This window comes from Oreochromis niloticus, linkage group LG2, assembly GCF_001858045.2.
Source record: "Oreochromis niloticus isolate F11D_XX linkage group LG2, O_niloticus_UMD_NMBU, whole genome shotgun sequence".
In the NCBI taxonomy this organism is placed as follows: domain Eukaryota; kingdom Metazoa; phylum Chordata; class Actinopteri; order Cichliformes; family Cichlidae; genus Oreochromis; species Oreochromis niloticus.
The window spans coordinates 24460416-24476922 of record NC_031966.2 but is presented as its reverse complement, the minus strand read 5'-3'; the positions used below and the strand labels follow the sequence as shown (position 1 = coordinate 24476922).

The 16507-nt window shown below is 43.8% G+C and overlaps 2 protein-coding genes across 3 annotated transcripts; both read left to right on the top strand.

Moving 5' to 3' along the window:
- The first annotated feature begins 991 nt into the window (after nucleotides 1-991).
- On the top strand, nucleotides 992-11508 carry rnf20 (ring finger protein 20, E3 ubiquitin protein ligase). The gene is made up of 22 exons (XM_005467693.4): nucleotides 992-1153; nucleotides 1521-1701; nucleotides 1818-1886; nucleotides 1981-2079; nucleotides 2170-2317; nucleotides 2409-2594; nucleotides 2711-2826; nucleotides 2993-3139; nucleotides 3221-3295; nucleotides 3395-3514; nucleotides 3814-3993; nucleotides 4079-4214; nucleotides 4324-4445; nucleotides 4559-4715; nucleotides 4858-5197; nucleotides 5624-5741; nucleotides 5919-6068; nucleotides 6152-6364; nucleotides 6619-6744; nucleotides 7557-7697; nucleotides 8615-8719; nucleotides 10814-11508. Exons 2-22 carry the CDS (start codon nucleotides 1531-1533, stop codon nucleotides 10988-10990), a joined length of 3096 nt encoding a protein of 1031 aa, XP_005467750.1. The 5' UTR covers nucleotides 992-1153; nucleotides 1521-1530; the 3' UTR covers nucleotides 10991-11508.
- A 162-nt stretch (nucleotides 11509-11670) lies between these two features.
- LOC100697868 (transmembrane protein 109) lies at nucleotides 11671-15201 on the top strand. 2 transcript variants are annotated; one of them, XM_005467692.4, is made up of 4 exons: nucleotides 11671-12753; nucleotides 13123-13182; nucleotides 14170-14272; nucleotides 14526-15201. In XM_005467692.4, the coding sequence occupies exons 1-4, from the start codon at nucleotides 12550-12552 to the stop codon at nucleotides 14879-14881; spliced, it is 723 nt and encodes a 240-aa protein (XP_005467749.1). In that variant the 5' UTR covers nucleotides 11671-12549; the 3' UTR covers nucleotides 14882-15201. The 2 variants fall into 2 exon arrangements, with proteins under 2 accessions (XP_005467749.1, XP_003444679.1); XM_003444631.5 differs by lacking the exon at nucleotides 13123-13182 and having other exon boundaries at nucleotides 11674-12753.
- Nucleotides 15202-16507: the final 1306 nt, after the last annotated feature.

Genomic DNA, 16507 nt, shown 5'->3' with positions numbered 1-16507 from the left:
TTGGACAAAAGATGCTAAATATGGAGTTGCCAGGCAGAATGATAAGAGGGAAGACTACAGAGAGGATTAATGGATGTAGTGAAGGAGGACATGCAGATGCTTGGTGTGACAGAAGAGGTTGCTAGGTGTAGGGTGAGACAGTGGAAGAGAGAAAGGAATTAAGAGTTTATTACTAGAAAGAACAGTGAACGGTGAGATAAGCTGGGATTTAAATTTTCAGTGGATGAGACCAAGACAATGTTTTTTACAATAAAAAGAATTGTTAAGGACATTAAGCTAAAGTTAGATAAGCAAGAACTAGAAAGAGTGAAACTATTCTCATTTCTTGGAGTTTGGTTTGATGAGAGGGTCACATGGGCCATATATATTCAGAACATTATAGACAAATGCAAGAAAGTGTTAAACATCATTACAGGATGTTTGGAAGCTGTCCAGTGGGTTGAAGACACAAGACCATGATCAGTAATTTGTTCAGATTCCAGTTCATCATGAGTATCCATCCATTCAGAAATTAGATCAGACATCCCAATAGAAATCCAACAAACACTGTACAGAGTAAGGATGATGGGACTAATGATGAACTTTTTATGGATATCAGCATATGATGTCAAGGGAAATGAAATGACAGATAATGCTGAAAATGAGGCCACTGGAAAAAGATTAGTGGAATTAATTATCAGCTTTAGTAAAAAAGAAATAAGAAATCTATTAAAACAGAAAATGACAGAGAGATGGCAAAAATAATGGGAGAAAGAAAAGAAAGGACGATGGTTTTATAAAATTGGATTTCATTGATTTACTCAAGAACTGAAAGTTATCAGGCGATTTTTAATTGTCTTAGTCAAACGCATTTGCATGATAGGATCTAATCCTTAAGTGACGTTTCGGTTCACACTCCATACCAATTGGTGGCGGTAATGCACCATTTCCTTGTTTGTCATCCGCCAATAAGCACAAAGAAGAGAAAGAAGAAGAAGCCGGACGCGGCCCTTTGGTGAGTTTGTCCCCTCCGTGGCAGCAGGGGGCGCACTGCCAAGTTAGCGTTAATCCATCATGACTGTGGAAACTTCCGTTTCCGAGAGCCAGGGAGCCGCAACATCAACATCCACAGACAGATTCAGTTAATAGCTTAAAAGTCTTAACGTTAAAAGCGGTAAGGTTTCTGTTAGCTGTAGCTGTTATTGACAGTATTACAGAGTAGTTGCATCAAAGTACGGGATCAAAATGAAGTTAATCGGCATTTAAAGCTGGCGTTAGCAAATGGCTAACGTTCTCCTAACCTTACAGTCACTCATTTAATCAGACTGTTGGTGATTTGAAATGTTACGAGGTCATTTGGGTTTGTTTTTTTCCTCCTCCCATCTCTTTGGGCGATATAGTATCAGAATAAACACCGAGACAGTTACCTGATGTCATTTAATCTAGCTGGCTTTGTCGTTTACCCAGTTACTTTCATTTGAGGGACACACAGTTTCCTTCGGTTAGAATGAGAATATTCTTTATCCCTGTATTTGTTTCAGGAGTCCGAGGATGTCGGGGCAAAAGCGTCCTGCTGACCCCAGCGGCCCTTCGTCCTCCGGTGCGCCGCCAGAGAAGCGCAGGGAGCGTGAAGGAGAGGACGGAGGTGCCGGAGTCAGCGCCGCGGCCGGAGGGAGCACCGCGGTGGAGACTGTCATCAAACTGGGAGGGGTGTCCAACTCTGTGAGTCCCCGTCTATTATCCACTCTACCCCTAATATATCTATTAGCAGCCGCCTTCACGTATTGTGGCTAAGTTTTCTTCTTTGTGCAGTCATGTTTCAATCAAATCTTTTTCAGGAAGAACAAGACATCAAAGCTCTCCAGACTAAGAACCGAAAGTTGGGAGAATCTCTCGATCAAAGACAGGTAAATTCATTACCCGGTGTTATTTTAAGACTATAGAAGCTGCACTTGTTTCTTGTCTTGTTAATCTAAAACTCTCTTATCTTGTTGCGTGCAGGTGATTGAGGATGAACTTCGAGAGCGAATTGAGAGATTGGAGACCCGGCAAGCAACAGATGATGCCAGTCTTCTGATCCTGAACAGATACTGGAACCAGGTGACCCCTCTGTCAAAAAATGATCATTAACAAATATCTTCTGTATGAAGATGTAAAAATCCAAATTTTATGCCGTTTGGTCTCTTTCAGTTTGATGAAAACATTCGGCTGATCATCAGGCGTTACGACCAAGCAAGCAGTGAGCCTGAGAAATCTCCAACGGGTGAGGGGCGGAGCCTGAAGCCAGAAACTCCAGAACCCGATGGCGACTCCAACCAGGAGAGAGCCAAGGACCGAGGTGAGAACAGAACTTACCAACGAATCATCACTTTGAAAGCAGTGATGTTAAAAAAACCAAAAACGGAATCTGTTATGTGGCTGTCATCCAGGCCATCAAGGAGAGACAAACAACTCCTTCCTGGCCACGCTGGCTAGCAGCAGCAGTGAGGAGATGGAGGCAGAGCTTCAGGAGAGGGTGGAGTCTAGCCAGAAGCAGGCTACCCGTGTGCTGGAGATCTATGAATCTCTGAAGAACACCGTGGCTCAGCTCAAGGCTGAGTTGGACTCTGGAGCTGGTGAGAGTCAATGTTTTGACGTTTTCTGTGAAGAGAGTTTTTCAGTGAGACAAATGAGATTAAATGTTCGTGCATCAGGTTTTCTTTAAATGTGATGCTGTTGCTTTTCATTCCAGAGGGCAGTCTGTGGGTGGTAGCATCCAAACTGAACACTCTCCTGACCAGTGAAAATGAGCGGCTTCAACAGCTGACGGAGGACCTCAAACAGAAGTACACACACATGACGAGCGAGGTATGAACTGCGTCTTGAATTGGTCATTGGTTAATCCTCAGATCCAACTAGCTTTTACACTACTAACACTGTTGTTTTGAAGATAATATAAGCTTCTTGGTCATACAGACTTGATTTTTTTTTTTTAAAGTAGTTAATTCTTTGGGGGGTTTTCTGTGTCACTCAGTCCCGGCTTCTGGCACGGGCAGCCAACAAGGCCGACCAGCGCGTCAGCGAGGTGCAGGCTTTGATCGAGGAGCTGCAGTGGGACATGGAGAAGATCCGCCGGCGGGAAAACAGACTGAACGCACACTTGAGCGAGATACTGGAGAGGGTGAGGATAGTGCAGGCTGATTAGAAGCAGGGAAATGTCAGGACATTATTTGTATGTTCTAACACTTCCTGTGTACCCCAGGTAAACAGCAAAGGCTATAAAGTTTGTGGAGAGGCCAGCAGTGTATGTGGGACCATCACGATTAACAAGAGAAAGGTACGATTTCCTTTTAAAGTTAAAGCGCAGGTTTTTGGACGGAAAGAAAAACTATAGTGTGAAAATGCAAAAGCATTTTTGTATTTTTCATTGACACAGTTTGAGGAGATGAACAGTGAGCTGGAGGAGAACAGAGAGCTGGCAGAAAATCGTCTCATTGAGCTGCAGAAGCTCGAGCAAGACCTGCAAAATGTTCAGCAGGAGAACGGCAGCATGAAGGTACTCGCACTGAACGCAGCATTGTTTTAGTCGCTTGTGATTTATGAGCACTTTTAAGGTCCACTTTTATGAAACCAAGCAACTAAAGTACTAATTTACCATTGTGTAAAAATGCTTTTTACTGGAAGCTAATTAAAATGAGTGGATTCACATGAGTGTAACAGAAATGCGAGGAGGTATAGTCAGTTTTTACACCAGAATCTTTCTGATGAACATCAAAAATGTGATGGAAATTTTTCAGCAGCTTATTTTTTTTTCTCTGGTTTGTTGACTTTTCTCATTACCTCTGTTTTGCTCAGACGGAGCTGCTGAACCGAGCTGAAAGCTTGGTGAAAGAAACTGCAGAGTATCGCTGTCTGCAGTCACAGTTTTCTGTGCTCTACAACGAGTCTCTGATCCTCAAGGCTCAGTTAGACGAGACACGCGCTCGACTCAACACCACGAGGACGGCACGGCTACGACAGCTGGAGCACATGGAGGTGGGTTGTGTGTTTGGGGGGTTTGTTTTTGTGTGTTGTTTGTTTTCGTCACACCTTGTCTTACTCACATCTTCTCTGTGTGCAGAATGATGAGGTGACTCTGCAGAGGAAGGTGCGCACAGAGGTGTTTCAGTTGGAGGACACACTGGCGCAGGTCAGGAAGGAGTATGAGATGCTGCGCATCGAATTTGAGCAGACTCTTGCTGCCAATGAGCAAGCAGGTAACTGATGGAAGTTGTGACATTAAAAGTGAATGCGATGCATTATTTGTATTTGTACCAAAACCCAATTGGCAAATCTTCACCCTTGACTTCCTCTTACTTCATTCAGGTCCCATTAATAGGGAGATGCGACACCTGATCAGCACGTTGCAAACTCACAACCAACAGATGAAGGGAGAGGTGGTGAAATACAAGTTGAGACTTAGAGAAGCTCAAGCTGAGCTCAACCAGGTAAGTGAGATGGAGGCAGGAAGAGAAATTAAACAGTGATGGCATGCTTTCACAGTCATATCTTTTGGGTGAAGTGAAGCAGAACATGATGGCACAATCTGTTACCCTCATAGGTTCGCGCTTCAAAGGGCAACGCCACCCTCCAATCTCAGTCCAGCACAGAGATGGATGTGAAGGAGGAAACAACTTCTCCATCAACACCAGCTGTTTCTGGGGAACCTGTGGTCAAGACGGAGCCTGACAACGGCTCCTCCACACCCAGCAGCACAGGTAACTACCAGCTTAGCTAACTAATTCTAAGAGATTATATCATTTTATGTAGCTTTATTTTAGATAGCTTTTTATTTTTTCACTAATTAGCCTGTCCCAGTTTACAATTCCTCCATGGCTTTGTCGCATCGTCTTTCTACAGGTGCCTCAGTGAAAACAGAGTCTGGTATAGACCTCGAGGCAACTATAAAGGAAGAGGAGAAGGAGGAGAAGAAAGAGAAGGAAGAAAAGAAAGAAAAGGACATTATAAAGAAGGAGGAAAAAGAGAGAGAGAGGGAGAAAGAGAGGGAAAAGGAGAGGGAGAGGCCAACACGGAGCAGCGGGAGCAGCAGCAGCAGTAGCAGCAGCATGATAAAGGAAGAGAAGGAGAAACCAGGGAGCAGCAGCCAGGCAGAGGAGTTGGCCGGGGAGCGTCTCTCTATGGTTGGAGGGTCAAAGAGGAAGGAGATGGAGCAGCTGAAGATCGTCCGCACAGAACTCAAGTAAGATACATTAGTGATTTGTATTGATTTATTTTAAGTTGTGTCAGAGATTATTCATCCATGCAGGATTTTTCTGCTTTTTTTTTTTTTTTTTTTTTTTTTTTTGCACACACATAAACTAAAAATATACATTATAAAGAGACATATGACATGTTTACTTTCATTATTGTTGTGGATCTTTGTTCTGCGGGTCAGCTTCAGGCTGCAAACGTCATATGATTCTCTGAATCAACAGCAGTAGCACTGACTAAATAATAAGCTCTTCATTATACAGCAGGTAAACAAAGAATGTTGACATAGAAAACGTGGGTGAACGGTCTTTTTGTTGTATATGAAGCTAGCATAGTTTGAGAAACTCCTTTGACTGTGTGTTGTGTGTTCGTTTAGGTGATAGTGAGAATCTTTAACAAAACTGTGGTTGTGCAGGAAAGCCCAGGAGTCCCAGCGGGAGATGAAGCTGCTGTTGGACATGTACCGCTCAGCACCCAAGGAGCAGAGGGACAAGGTCCAGCTCATGGCTGCAGAGAAGAAGACCAAGTCTGAGGTGATAAGCGCTGCACAATGCAGGCGTTTAGTTAACATGATCGACAAAGTAGCGGAAGTGAATCTGTTTGGTCCACTAAGACGTTTCTGGCATGATTTTTATGTATTTTTTTACATGGATGGATGGAAGCAGATAGTAATGTGCTTTGGGCTTCCCGTATAAATGTCCTGGTTTCAGGCAGAGGAGCTGCGGCAGAGGCTGAGGGAGCTGGAGGAGAGGGAGAGGAGGGAGGGCAAGAAAATGGCTGATGAAGAGGCTTTGAGGAAGATCCGTTCTGTGGAGGAGCAGATCGACATCCTCAACAAGAAGCTGTCCATAGCTAAACAGGTGCGTGATCTCATAATTTAGTTTTTACTCTTAAACACCTCTGCCTGGTTCTTTTCTTCCAACACTCTCGCCTCCTCCTGTAGGAGGAAGACGCTCTGCTGAGCGAGATGGACGTGACGGGCCAGGCTTTTGAGGACATGCAGGAACAGAACATCCGCCTGATGCAGCAGCTCAGAGAAAAAGACGACGCCAACTTCAAGCTGATGAGCGAGCGAATCAAGTCCAACCAGATCCACAAGCTGCTGAAAGAGGAGAAGGAGGAGCTCGCCGACCAGCTACTTACTTTAAAAACTCAGGTGAAGCACAAGGCGACTGCAGCACCCATGTGCACCCCCCCACCCCCACGCTGGTTCATCATGCATAGATTAATTGCTAATTACAAATTAAATATAGTTAATTACTTTCTTTTAATGCACTGTGCATCATAGTGGTTTGTAACACACATGGTAAAAACAATTTCTGCTGAACAGTTTCCTGCTTTGTTCTTCTTCTTTTTTTTTTTTAAATAAACGGGATTTATTGAAATCGTTGTTTGCGCTGTACCTTACAGGTCGATGCCCAGCTGCAGGTGGTGAGGAAACTTGAGGAGAAGGAGCGCCTCCTGCAGGGCACCATCAACACTGCTGAGAGGGAGTTGGCACTTCGAACACAAGCCCTGGACATGAATAAACGCAAGGTAACACATTGTTCAGCATGAAGGGGATTAAAGCCAAGGTGAAGGGCAGGAGAAAACCTGCTTGCCCTGGGATGGCAACCACTCCGAATGGCTACTCACTGTGATGCCTTCTGTTTCGTGTGACCTGACCTCGAAGGAAACAGAAGTCCATCGGAGGCCCAGCCTATTGAGTTGAGCAGTCAGTTTTTGAGATTGTTATGTTACCTTGGTACCTTCTCAAGGTGTGCCAAAAAATCCCTGAGCCTTACGGAAAAACAACTTTTAACAAACAACAGTCTTTCCACAGTGTTTAAATGGATCGGCAATCAGCACCTTATAGACTTTATGTGGTTTATCTGCTCAGTGTCCTGGAGAGTGGAGGCACTGCTGACATCAAAACACTCAGATGATCCTGATGTAGGAGTTGCCCTCCTACGTAACGGGGAGGAGGAGAACACACCACACCAATGCTTGAGCTTGTCTATTGATTTTTATTTTTTTTAAGAGAGCAGCTGCAGGCCTCTAACAATACATCTTTCACCGGAGAGCCGGTTCAGCTCGCTAGAAAGTGCCTTTACATTGTGCTTGATCATATGTAAAGCTCAAATAATGTGATAAAATGCCCTGTGATTATGCTGCAAATCAAATTTCCCTAAGAGGGCAGAAACAGAGCTACAAAATGAGCTGCTATTAAGGAATTTAAGCTTTAATGCTATTTAGATGTACATAGTTAAAGTAAATGACTAAAATCACTTTCACATGCTGTACTGTGTGTGCACAGTGGAGTGTACAGGGTTAGAATCTCCCCACTGACTGCTCTCGTCCTCCTTCAGGCTCAGGACTCGGCTTTGCTTTCGGAGGAGGTGCGAACTCAGCTGGAGCAGGTTCAGCAGAGGCTCAACCTGGTCAGAGAGGAGGTCGTTGAGAACAGCATCTCCAGGGAAAAGGAGTCCTTCAATGCCCGACGGGCACAGGTACGCAAATCACCAAGTTTTAGTAAACACGGCAGTTTGAAATGCCATCACATAATCATATGCACTGGGATTACAGACTTTAAAGCAATTTAAACTATACTGCTGAAAACAGCCCTACGTGTTGATTCTCCACAGCTATCCTGTATCAGATTGTACCATAAATGTAAATTGGATTTAAAACAATTTAATTTTCTGTCATAAGACTTTCGAGATGACTTTTTCTCAAAATACACAACATATTTTCTAATCCCTAATTGGATTTGTTTCCTCTATAATTCCAATATTTCCATTTTGTTTCCCCTCCAATGAAACGGTGAAAACTTGTCACGTGACTGTTAATGTCACTTATAGTCTCTTTTCCACGAGTACTTACTCTCCTCTATGGGACTTGACTCGGTTTTGATCGTTTTCCATTGCGATTGAGTAGCACCTTAAGGTGCTTGGAGTTGTTATAGCAACACGGCTGCAACAAAAAGCAGCACAACAGTGAAGGACGTCGAAGCGAGGGTATACCTGCTGCTAAATCGACGGTAAACGTCTGCACCCGGTGGTTTGAACCCAGTGTTGGTTTGTGTGGAGCCATTTGCCTCATTGCTGGGTTTCAAAATGGCGATTTTGATTTTTTTGAAAGAGTTACTCTCATGACTCTTTAAGTGATGCCACTGACTGGCCAATCGGCAGCATGCAGTCTGTTGATGTCACGTTTTTGGATCGCCTTAGATTGCTTGGAACCCAGCAGAGCAGATACTAAAAATGACCTAATGGAAACCCCTGAAAAGTCGAGTCGAGTCAGTACAAAAGGGCTATAACACTATTATAGTCATAAAGTCTGTTGTTAGATGAGCCCAAAATATAGGGAGTGTCTCCTTTCACTTACAGCTGTTACATCTCCCCCTTTTTTTTTTTTTTTTTTTCAGGAGGACATTTCCAAACTGAGGAGAAAGATTGAGAAGGCCAAGAAGCCAGCCGAGAAAATCAGCAATGGAGACGATATTCTAAATGAAGAAATAAATGATTATAAGGTGGGTTTAGGTACTGGCACTGAGTTTAGAGTGTTTGTTCATTTTAAACTTTAAAAAACATCAGCTGTCACAAAGTCAACAAAATACACTATATATACTGTAAATCCCGGACTACAGAGTGCACCTGATTAAAAGCCGCATGCTCTAATTGTAGAAAGAAAATCAATTTTGTACTTGTACAGGCCGCGCTGGATGTTAAGCCGTATGCGTTCCACTTGTAATATGAGATATTTACACAGAAATATTACATGTGAGGATTTTCAACATTTAATTTAATCCGTAAGGTAACATAAACATGGTAACATAAACGTTATGGTAATATACAAAAATACATATTGCAAATGCTTTTTTTCCTCGAACAGCGCCTGTAACACGGCTACTTTTAAGTATACGTACCAATCGGTAACACACAAATTACGTTGCTTATGTTTTTTTTACGGATCAGTGCACAAACAACATTACAACGTCTCTTAACAACTGATAAAAATATATACCGTATATATACTACTTATCATTTTGATTGGTCTACTGTTACCAGGCAAAATGTTTTTGGCCGCATGAAAAAAAATATGCATTAGCCTCACATCAGTATAAGCCGCAGTGTTCACAGTGTGGGAAAAAAGTAGCGGCTTATGACCCGAAAACTACGGTATACACTATACAATGCGGGAAGACACAAAGTCTCACAAGAATATTTAGACATTTTGGAAAAAAACATTTATTTGGTGTCTTGGATAGTTTTAAAGGAGATGAATTATTGCTGCTAAATTAGGAGTTGGGGCCTGCAGCCAGACCCTCAGCTTAGCATAAAGTCTTGAGGCAGACTAGCCTGGCTCTCGACGAAGGTGATCCGATGAGTCTGCCAGAACACAAAGCTCAGTGATGTGTGTATTGCATCTTTAGTGTAGAAATTTCAACATTTGCAGGAGGTTATGTCTTTTAGACACTCTGGGAAGTTACCAGTCTCAACCAAGATAAAGCACAGCAACATAAACTCCTGTGCTTTCTGTTCCCCATGTATTCAGTCTTTGTGCTAATCTAAGCTTACAGGTTGCTAGCTATAACTTCCTATTTACTATAAAGGCAAAATGAGGGTAACCTTGTGGTAGTGTTTCTCCTCTAACTCTGAAACAGTCCAGCTTTAAATCTGATGACCATCCGATAACTTTATCATTCTAATGCTAGCACTGAAAAACATCTGAGGTCAAACTACAGTGTCACCAATTGTGGGAAAAAATACAAGCAGATCCTGTTACACCTAAGTAATGTCTCATGGCTGCGAGCCTTCTGGCAAAATCCATAAACAAATACACTGACAGGTGTTATAGCTGCGTGTGTTTTGGGGAATGTGATCAGAGTGTTTATGGTCTCAAAGTACCAGGAACTAGTTCAGGAGTGCAGGGGAAGGGGCTGGAAGACTTTCTATTAGCCCATAGAAGTGGATTGTAGGGGCTTTGCTGGACGATCACTGCACAGTCCTGGGTTGGCTGGGGGTGGCTGGGGCAGCCAAGAAGAGGGCCATCCAGGCTGTGAGCGAAGCGGCAGAGAAACCCACAAGGTGGCTGTGGATTAAGAGGGCTGATCCGTGGGTAGCTACCGGAATGTCAGAGCCTGGGCGAGGGTGTATGATGTTGCGAGACCCGAAACACCTGATGACCCGAGGATACATCACTGAAGATGCGTGCCAGTGCATCCAGGAGATGTTTCTTGCATGCGGACGGAATAAAACAACTGGAATTCAGTGGATCTGTCAGAAAACAGACTTGCTCAAATTTCAGTTTCCTATAGGCCTGTGATCACATTTTTCCAGATTTATCCACAGAGGCAGTACATATAATTATGACTTGAGTCTTTGGTGATACAGACCTGCTTTACAGGATTTCTGTTCTTCTAAGAGAGTGGTTGAGTGTTAAGTCTGGTTTGAGGGCTTCACTCCTGCCCTAGATATTCATGTCCGCTCATTAGGAACCATTCAGTCGAGAACAAAAATGTCTTTTCAGTGTATTGTTCAAACCGTTCCTTCTCTCTCTCTCTCTCTCCCTCCCTCTCTCTCTCTCCCTCTCTCTCTCTCTCACGCGCGCTCTCTCTCTACAGGCACGTCTTACATGTCCGTGCTGCAACTCCCGGGTGAAGGATGCTGTGCTGACAAAGTGCTTCCACGTATTCTGCTTCGAATGCGTTAAAACGCGCTACGACACACGCCAGAGGAAGTGCCCCAAATGCAACGCAGCCTTCGGGGCCAACGACTTCCATCGCATCTACATCGGCTAAAAGCCACGCAGCTAAACTCGTGAGGAAGCAGGTCAGCAAGATGAGCTGGAGTAGAGACACTGCCTGGGGAAAAGACTCAGCACGGCACTCACGTGCCCCCTCCTCCAATTATGTACTTCCCTTACACTCTGATGTGCGAGAGACTGTTGGTGAGGAGTCAGTCGATGATTTCAGCTCTGTGTGGGCCGCGGTGATGCTCTGAAGTTTTTTGTTGTTGTTGTTGTTGTTGTTGTTGTTTTATTTTAGCAATAACTGAAGCTTCTCTCATCCATTGTCCACTAATTAACTTTTTTTTTTTAAATGCTGGTGCAGACAGAAGCTTGTGTCCACTCATTTGAAAGCAGCCCATTAAACCAGTTTTCAGAGAAACAGCAGTGCTGTGTATGTACACTGTAAATGCCATTGTTTCTTTTCTTTTTTTTATCTGCCTGTTTTTGCTCAGTGCTGCCCTGAAACAAGCTGACTTCGTGCTGTATAATTGCTTTTCTGCTAGTTATTAAAATGACATGAAAACTGTTCTGCTGCTTCGGGTTTTTTTTGGTTTTTTGGGGGGGGGTTTATTATTATAAAAACCATGTGAAAAGTCTTAACATTTGACCCTGCAGCATTAAACCACAAGTCCCAGTGTGCAAATCTCTGTTTATCCCTGCTCACCAGAGCGCTTTCCTCCCTCTGCTCCTCCTCCCCGAAGCCCCAGACGTGTTTCCACGCTGGAAACGGTCGTTAGAAACGCTGGAAGGAAGGGAGTGCCGAACGGGAACGGTGGCAAGAAGGGATTTTTCTCTCTCGCTCTCTCTTTAAATGTTATGCAACATAATCCATCACAGAAGTGCATTTTGATGCAAGTTCAGAGACAAAGGAGCACCAAACTTGATCGCTGTGGAGCTCAGAGCTGAAATAAGAGGCTTTAGGAGACTCGTGGCCAGCTCACACTCGCAGAGTTTCGGTCGTTTTCTTGCAGATCTGCTCAGGAAACAAACCACTTTTGGATTCATACACTGCCGGAGTTTTTTTTTTTGTTGTTGTTTTTAACTGTAACTTTCCGTTACGTTTTGACTGATGATCTCATATCTCTATCGCTGCTGGATCTAAGCCTTTAACGGTTTCTTACCAAATATAGCTGGAGCGTCCTTGGGGAGCGCAGAGTTCCAGGATTGGATATTTTTTGCAGTGCTGCCAGAGTTTATAATTAAACACTAATAGTAATAATATCAACCTGGATTTTTTAAACCAGTGTTTTATCTGAATTTCAAATTTTACACTTGAATCTCGTATTGTTATTTTTAAAAGCGTGCGCCTTTTGCTGCCTGTTCCTCTGCCTGTTGTGCTACATGTTGATTTAAAACGCGGTGTGCAGTCAGCGAATGCTCCCAACAGAAGCCATTTTTAAGTCTTTGATTTTCAGTCTGAGTCACTGAACACGAGCTGCTCAACCTGCTCTCAGCTGCAGCGTGAACCTGTGCGCGTTCACTTGGCACATTTTCCCCTCATTGTTCTCAAACCTCCTTTCAGTGACTCTGTGCGTCTGGGCTGAGAGCTGAGAGCGCAGTGGATGTGCCATGGCTCGGGTTTTGCTTACTATCTGTGTGCTGGCTCTCGGCTTGACGGTGGCCTGGGCTGGAGCCGAAGCTCGGGCTGAGCAGGCCAAGGTGGACAGCCCATCGGTGGTTACCCTGCGTACCGTTTTCACGGGAACCTGCCAGGAGATCCACCGGTACGCGGAGTCGTTAGTGGGAACCAGCGTGATACGATCAGCTGCTGAGGTAACGAGGGGAGGTGCACCGCGGGATAACACTCTTTTTCTCCTTGCACCAGGAAGTGGATTTGAATTGTTAAAATGCGGTGGTCTAACTTCACTATTCTCTCAGTATTCTCGCTCAGTGCTTAACTGTTCCTGATTACTAATTTTGAAAGCTCCAACCTTTCTCTTTAACCTTTCTCCACCCATCACTTCACCCTCTACACACGCAATCCTCTCCATGTGCTCTTCAACTTGATAATCTCCCTTCCTGATCCCCCATCATCTTCTCTGCCCTCATTTTTCTGTCTTCTCCTCACCCCTCCGCACTCTTGCACACACTCATCTCTACCTCCCTGCTCCTTCTACTACTGGTGGCTTCCTTTTCCCTCAGAGTGCAGTGTTGTTTCTTGAGTCATTGCTTGGCCAGGAGAACGTCAGTACAATGGCCATGGTAAGCAACATTCCTGGGTGTTTCCATCGTGCTGCCCTGACATGGTGAATTAAACAGAGCCCTCTCACTTGGTTCAGTTTAGCCCCATGTCGTGTCATGTCATGTCACACCATATAGTGCTGAGAGTAGAGAAGCTGTGTGTTTCAGTACAGTGATATTTGCATGTAAGGGCTCACTTTACTTGTGAGCTTTTGTGAGTGTGTGGAAACCTCATTGTGCATTAGTGGTTTACCATGAATCACCTAGTGTGTCTGAATCTGTTTGAGTTAACTTCCCACATGCAATCAAACTGAAAATAAAGCCTGTTTCAGCAACTTCAGATTTAAGCTAAACAAAAGATCTGGACACTGTGCTGATATTTCCCAGTAAATTCAGTGTAAAAGAGCAAAATCTTTGGTATAACAGTGTAATAAGTAAATAAGGCCGATTTTACAGTTATGAAAGACTTAAAAAAGTTTTCAAAATCAAAACCAATAGAAAGTGATTACACCTGTTTATGAGTTACACAGACACTGACATGAAGTTCTTAAGTTTGTGGCCGTGTGTAGTGCAACAGGTGCAGATTAGATATGCGTGCAACTCGCTGGGCTCCCCTTGACCTTGCTGGACAAGGCAGTACTGTGTCTGTTTACTCTGTGTCTGTGTGTGTGTCGTTTTGTGAGTCGGGGGGTGGTAAGCTGAGGGTGCACAGGAATAGAGAGGGGTGCTGTCCAGCTGTCACCAGTACACACAGCTGTTTGTCCAAGTCGGCACATCTTCTATCTTAAGATGCCGCTCATACGGGCTATTAAAATTCCCAGCCGAATGCGATCAGTGAGTTTGTATCAGTTGCTCCTGTCAGCATTATGAGTCACACTGCCTGCACATTGTCTTCTGTCGTCTCTCTGCATGGTTTTCAGTCTGGCCAGAATGCCATGTTACTTCATTGTGGCGTTGTGTAATAACAAATGTAAAGCATGTCTCCACCCTCCTTGCACACCACTGCAGTTTTTCGAGATGGTGATCCGATTCCTGGCCGAAGGAGCTGCCAGCGGCCTGAATGTCATCGCTGTTTACGTCACAGAGATCCTCAGAGTCACTGGATTTGATGGTGGGTAGCAGGATGAGCCCCTATGTGTGTGTGTCTGTTTGTGTGTGTGTGTGTGTGCTCACGTAAAATTGAATCCATCGCAATAAAAAATGCGAGTGAAAATATGCAGACTTGCCTCTCCCTCCGGGCAATTTGTAAGCCACTCCTTTTTAAGTGTAAGTGTTTGCTCTTGTTGCTTCCTGTGTAACAGAAAGTATTTTCAAGCTTTATTCTTTTTAACAACACGGCTAAGCTGGATTTCCTCCCTCCACAGCTGCACTGAAACTGCCCCGCTTCACTCCAGAGGGTGTGACGGCCGTCGCTCAGTGGGGTCTGGTGGCCCTCATTGGCTACTGGTTGCTGTCCATCGTTCTGCGTCTGCTGATTGGTGTGATAAAGCAGGTCTTCTGGATTATCAAAACTGTCTTGGGACTCTGGTTTTTTGGACTGATAGTGACTGATAAGCAAGCGTCTGCAGACACCACAGCAGTTCGACTGGCTGGCTTAGTGCTGGTATGCGTCTTGTTGACGCTGCTCACTTCGAGCTCTGAAAAGTCTTTTGTTGTGGAGGATCGACTGAGACGCCTGGAGGGCCGAGTGAACGCAGTAGAGAATAAGAAAAAGGAGTAGTGATGAGAAAAGGCAGATAGGAGTTAAGATGGACAAAGGTGATGGCAATGCAAGTTAAGAAAAATAGTAACTGATTTCTGTCAGCCTGTTTGTGTGAGATGTGGGTAATAAAGTAATCTCTGGGATTTTTAATCAAAAATGCTCTGCAATCAAGCCACATGAAACTTGTTTACTATGACAAACAAAATGTACTGAAAGGCTACACAAGAAAAAAAATGACTGTGCATACAGGAAATAATTCCATAAATGAGATCATAACAGTCCTTTTCTGCCCTGTCTGTTGCACCGTTTCAAACACAATAAAATATTTTACAAAATTCTTCAGTTCAAAGAGAAAAGCTTCAGTCATGCAAAGTCTGTGTGCATTTCAGTCAGCTGCTTACCAGGTCCACAGTTTCCACAGTGACAACTGAGCTAAATGGAAATGTTTTCCTTTGCACGTACTGTTCAAAAAAGCAAAGTATTCTGTTGCTTTGGTACACATTCCTGGGGGTCACCATCAAAGAACAGTGAATGGTGAACCATTGAGATGCAAAAGTCAAATCTTTGACCTTCTGGTATCACTCAGGGAAAGTCCATTACAGCAGCCAGTCCAACCGATATTTTAGTCTGGGCTGAAGTGGTCGACCAACTGCCAGACCAGCGTAATCATGCAGCTATCCTGATTGAGAACCTTCCATGCATTGATGGCATCTTAGATTAGGCTTCATAAGCACAAGTATCAAGCGACACATCTTATAATTGACATCTCAAGTTCAATTAGCTACAGCCGTGCCTCTTCACTCCCATCTGCCAGGCTGGGTCCCAACGGCTCTGTCATCTGGAAGCTTTTTAATCCTTTGGGTTCTCACCACCAATCTCCACCCCCACCGCCACTTCAAGGGAATGGAGCAACCTGACCTCAGTGCCAAAATTATCACTCCTGCTTGCTCCCCTGCAACATCAATAGTCAAAATCCTCCTACGCTGTGCTTTGGTGGAGTGCCAAGCAGACCAGATACGATTCTATCATCAAATCAACCTTTTTTTTTCACCACATCAGTGAAAAAAAAGAGAAAACCGATAGAGTGTTGCAGCTGAATGTGTCTACAGAAGAAGTATGTGATGAAATTCTTTTAAAAGATTAAAAGCATAAAGCAAGAATTGTACGGCAAATCTTCATCTCAGCTCCGCAAAGCTTTTTATGCATTTGGATTTCCCAGGCCACAACTTCATTTCATTCATTCATTTCATTTATTTGTTCATTTCAGGCATAACAAAATACATATATTGAACATAAAGTGCACAAAACAAAAAACAAACTTCACTTAATTACACTGAAATGGCAAACTGATTTAGCAGCTAGCTTATGAACACATTAGAGCACCTAAAGAGCCAGCTGTTTCCCTTTAGAGAACATTAGATATTGGGCATATGTTCACCAGGTGTCCAAAAACACAAATAAATGCAGATTTTGCAGCTCCTTCCAAACTTTTCTCAGCCACTTAAAATCATCTTTTTACACTTCCCCAAAAACATAAAAAGCAAAACAAACCTTCAGTCAACCTGTGTGAGAGAATGAAAGTGGACATCTTTCTCAAGTCACATTTTTGTTATACAATAGCATACATACTATAGCCTTTAAAGG

Excerpts from the sequence above, each read along its gene's own strand:
- LOC100697868 (XM_005467692.4), top strand. The coding sequence starts at position 12,550 with ATGGCTCGGGTTTTGCTTACTATCTGTGTGCTGGCTCTCGGCTTGACG. Across the intron at positions 12,754-13,122 it reads TGATACGATCAGCTGCTGAG|AGTGCAGTGTTGTTTCTTGA; the intron begins GTAACGAGGGGA and ends CTTTTCCCTCAG. Across the intron at positions 13,183-14,169 it reads ACGTCAGTACAATGGCCATG|TTTTTCGAGATGGTGATCCG; the intron begins GTAAGCAACATT and ends ACACCACTGCAG.
- rnf20 (XM_005467693.4), top strand. The coding sequence starts at position 1,531 with ATGTCGGGGCAAAAGCGTCCTGCTGACCCCAGCGGCCCTTCGTCCTCC. Across the intron at positions 3,140-3,220 it reads TGAGCGAGATACTGGAGAGG|GTAAACAGCAAAGGCTATAA; the intron begins GTGAGGATAGTG and ends TGTGTACCCCAG. Across the intron at positions 4,446-4,558 it reads CTCAAGCTGAGCTCAACCAG|GTTCGCGCTTCAAAGGGCAA; the intron begins GTAAGTGAGATG and ends TTACCCTCATAG.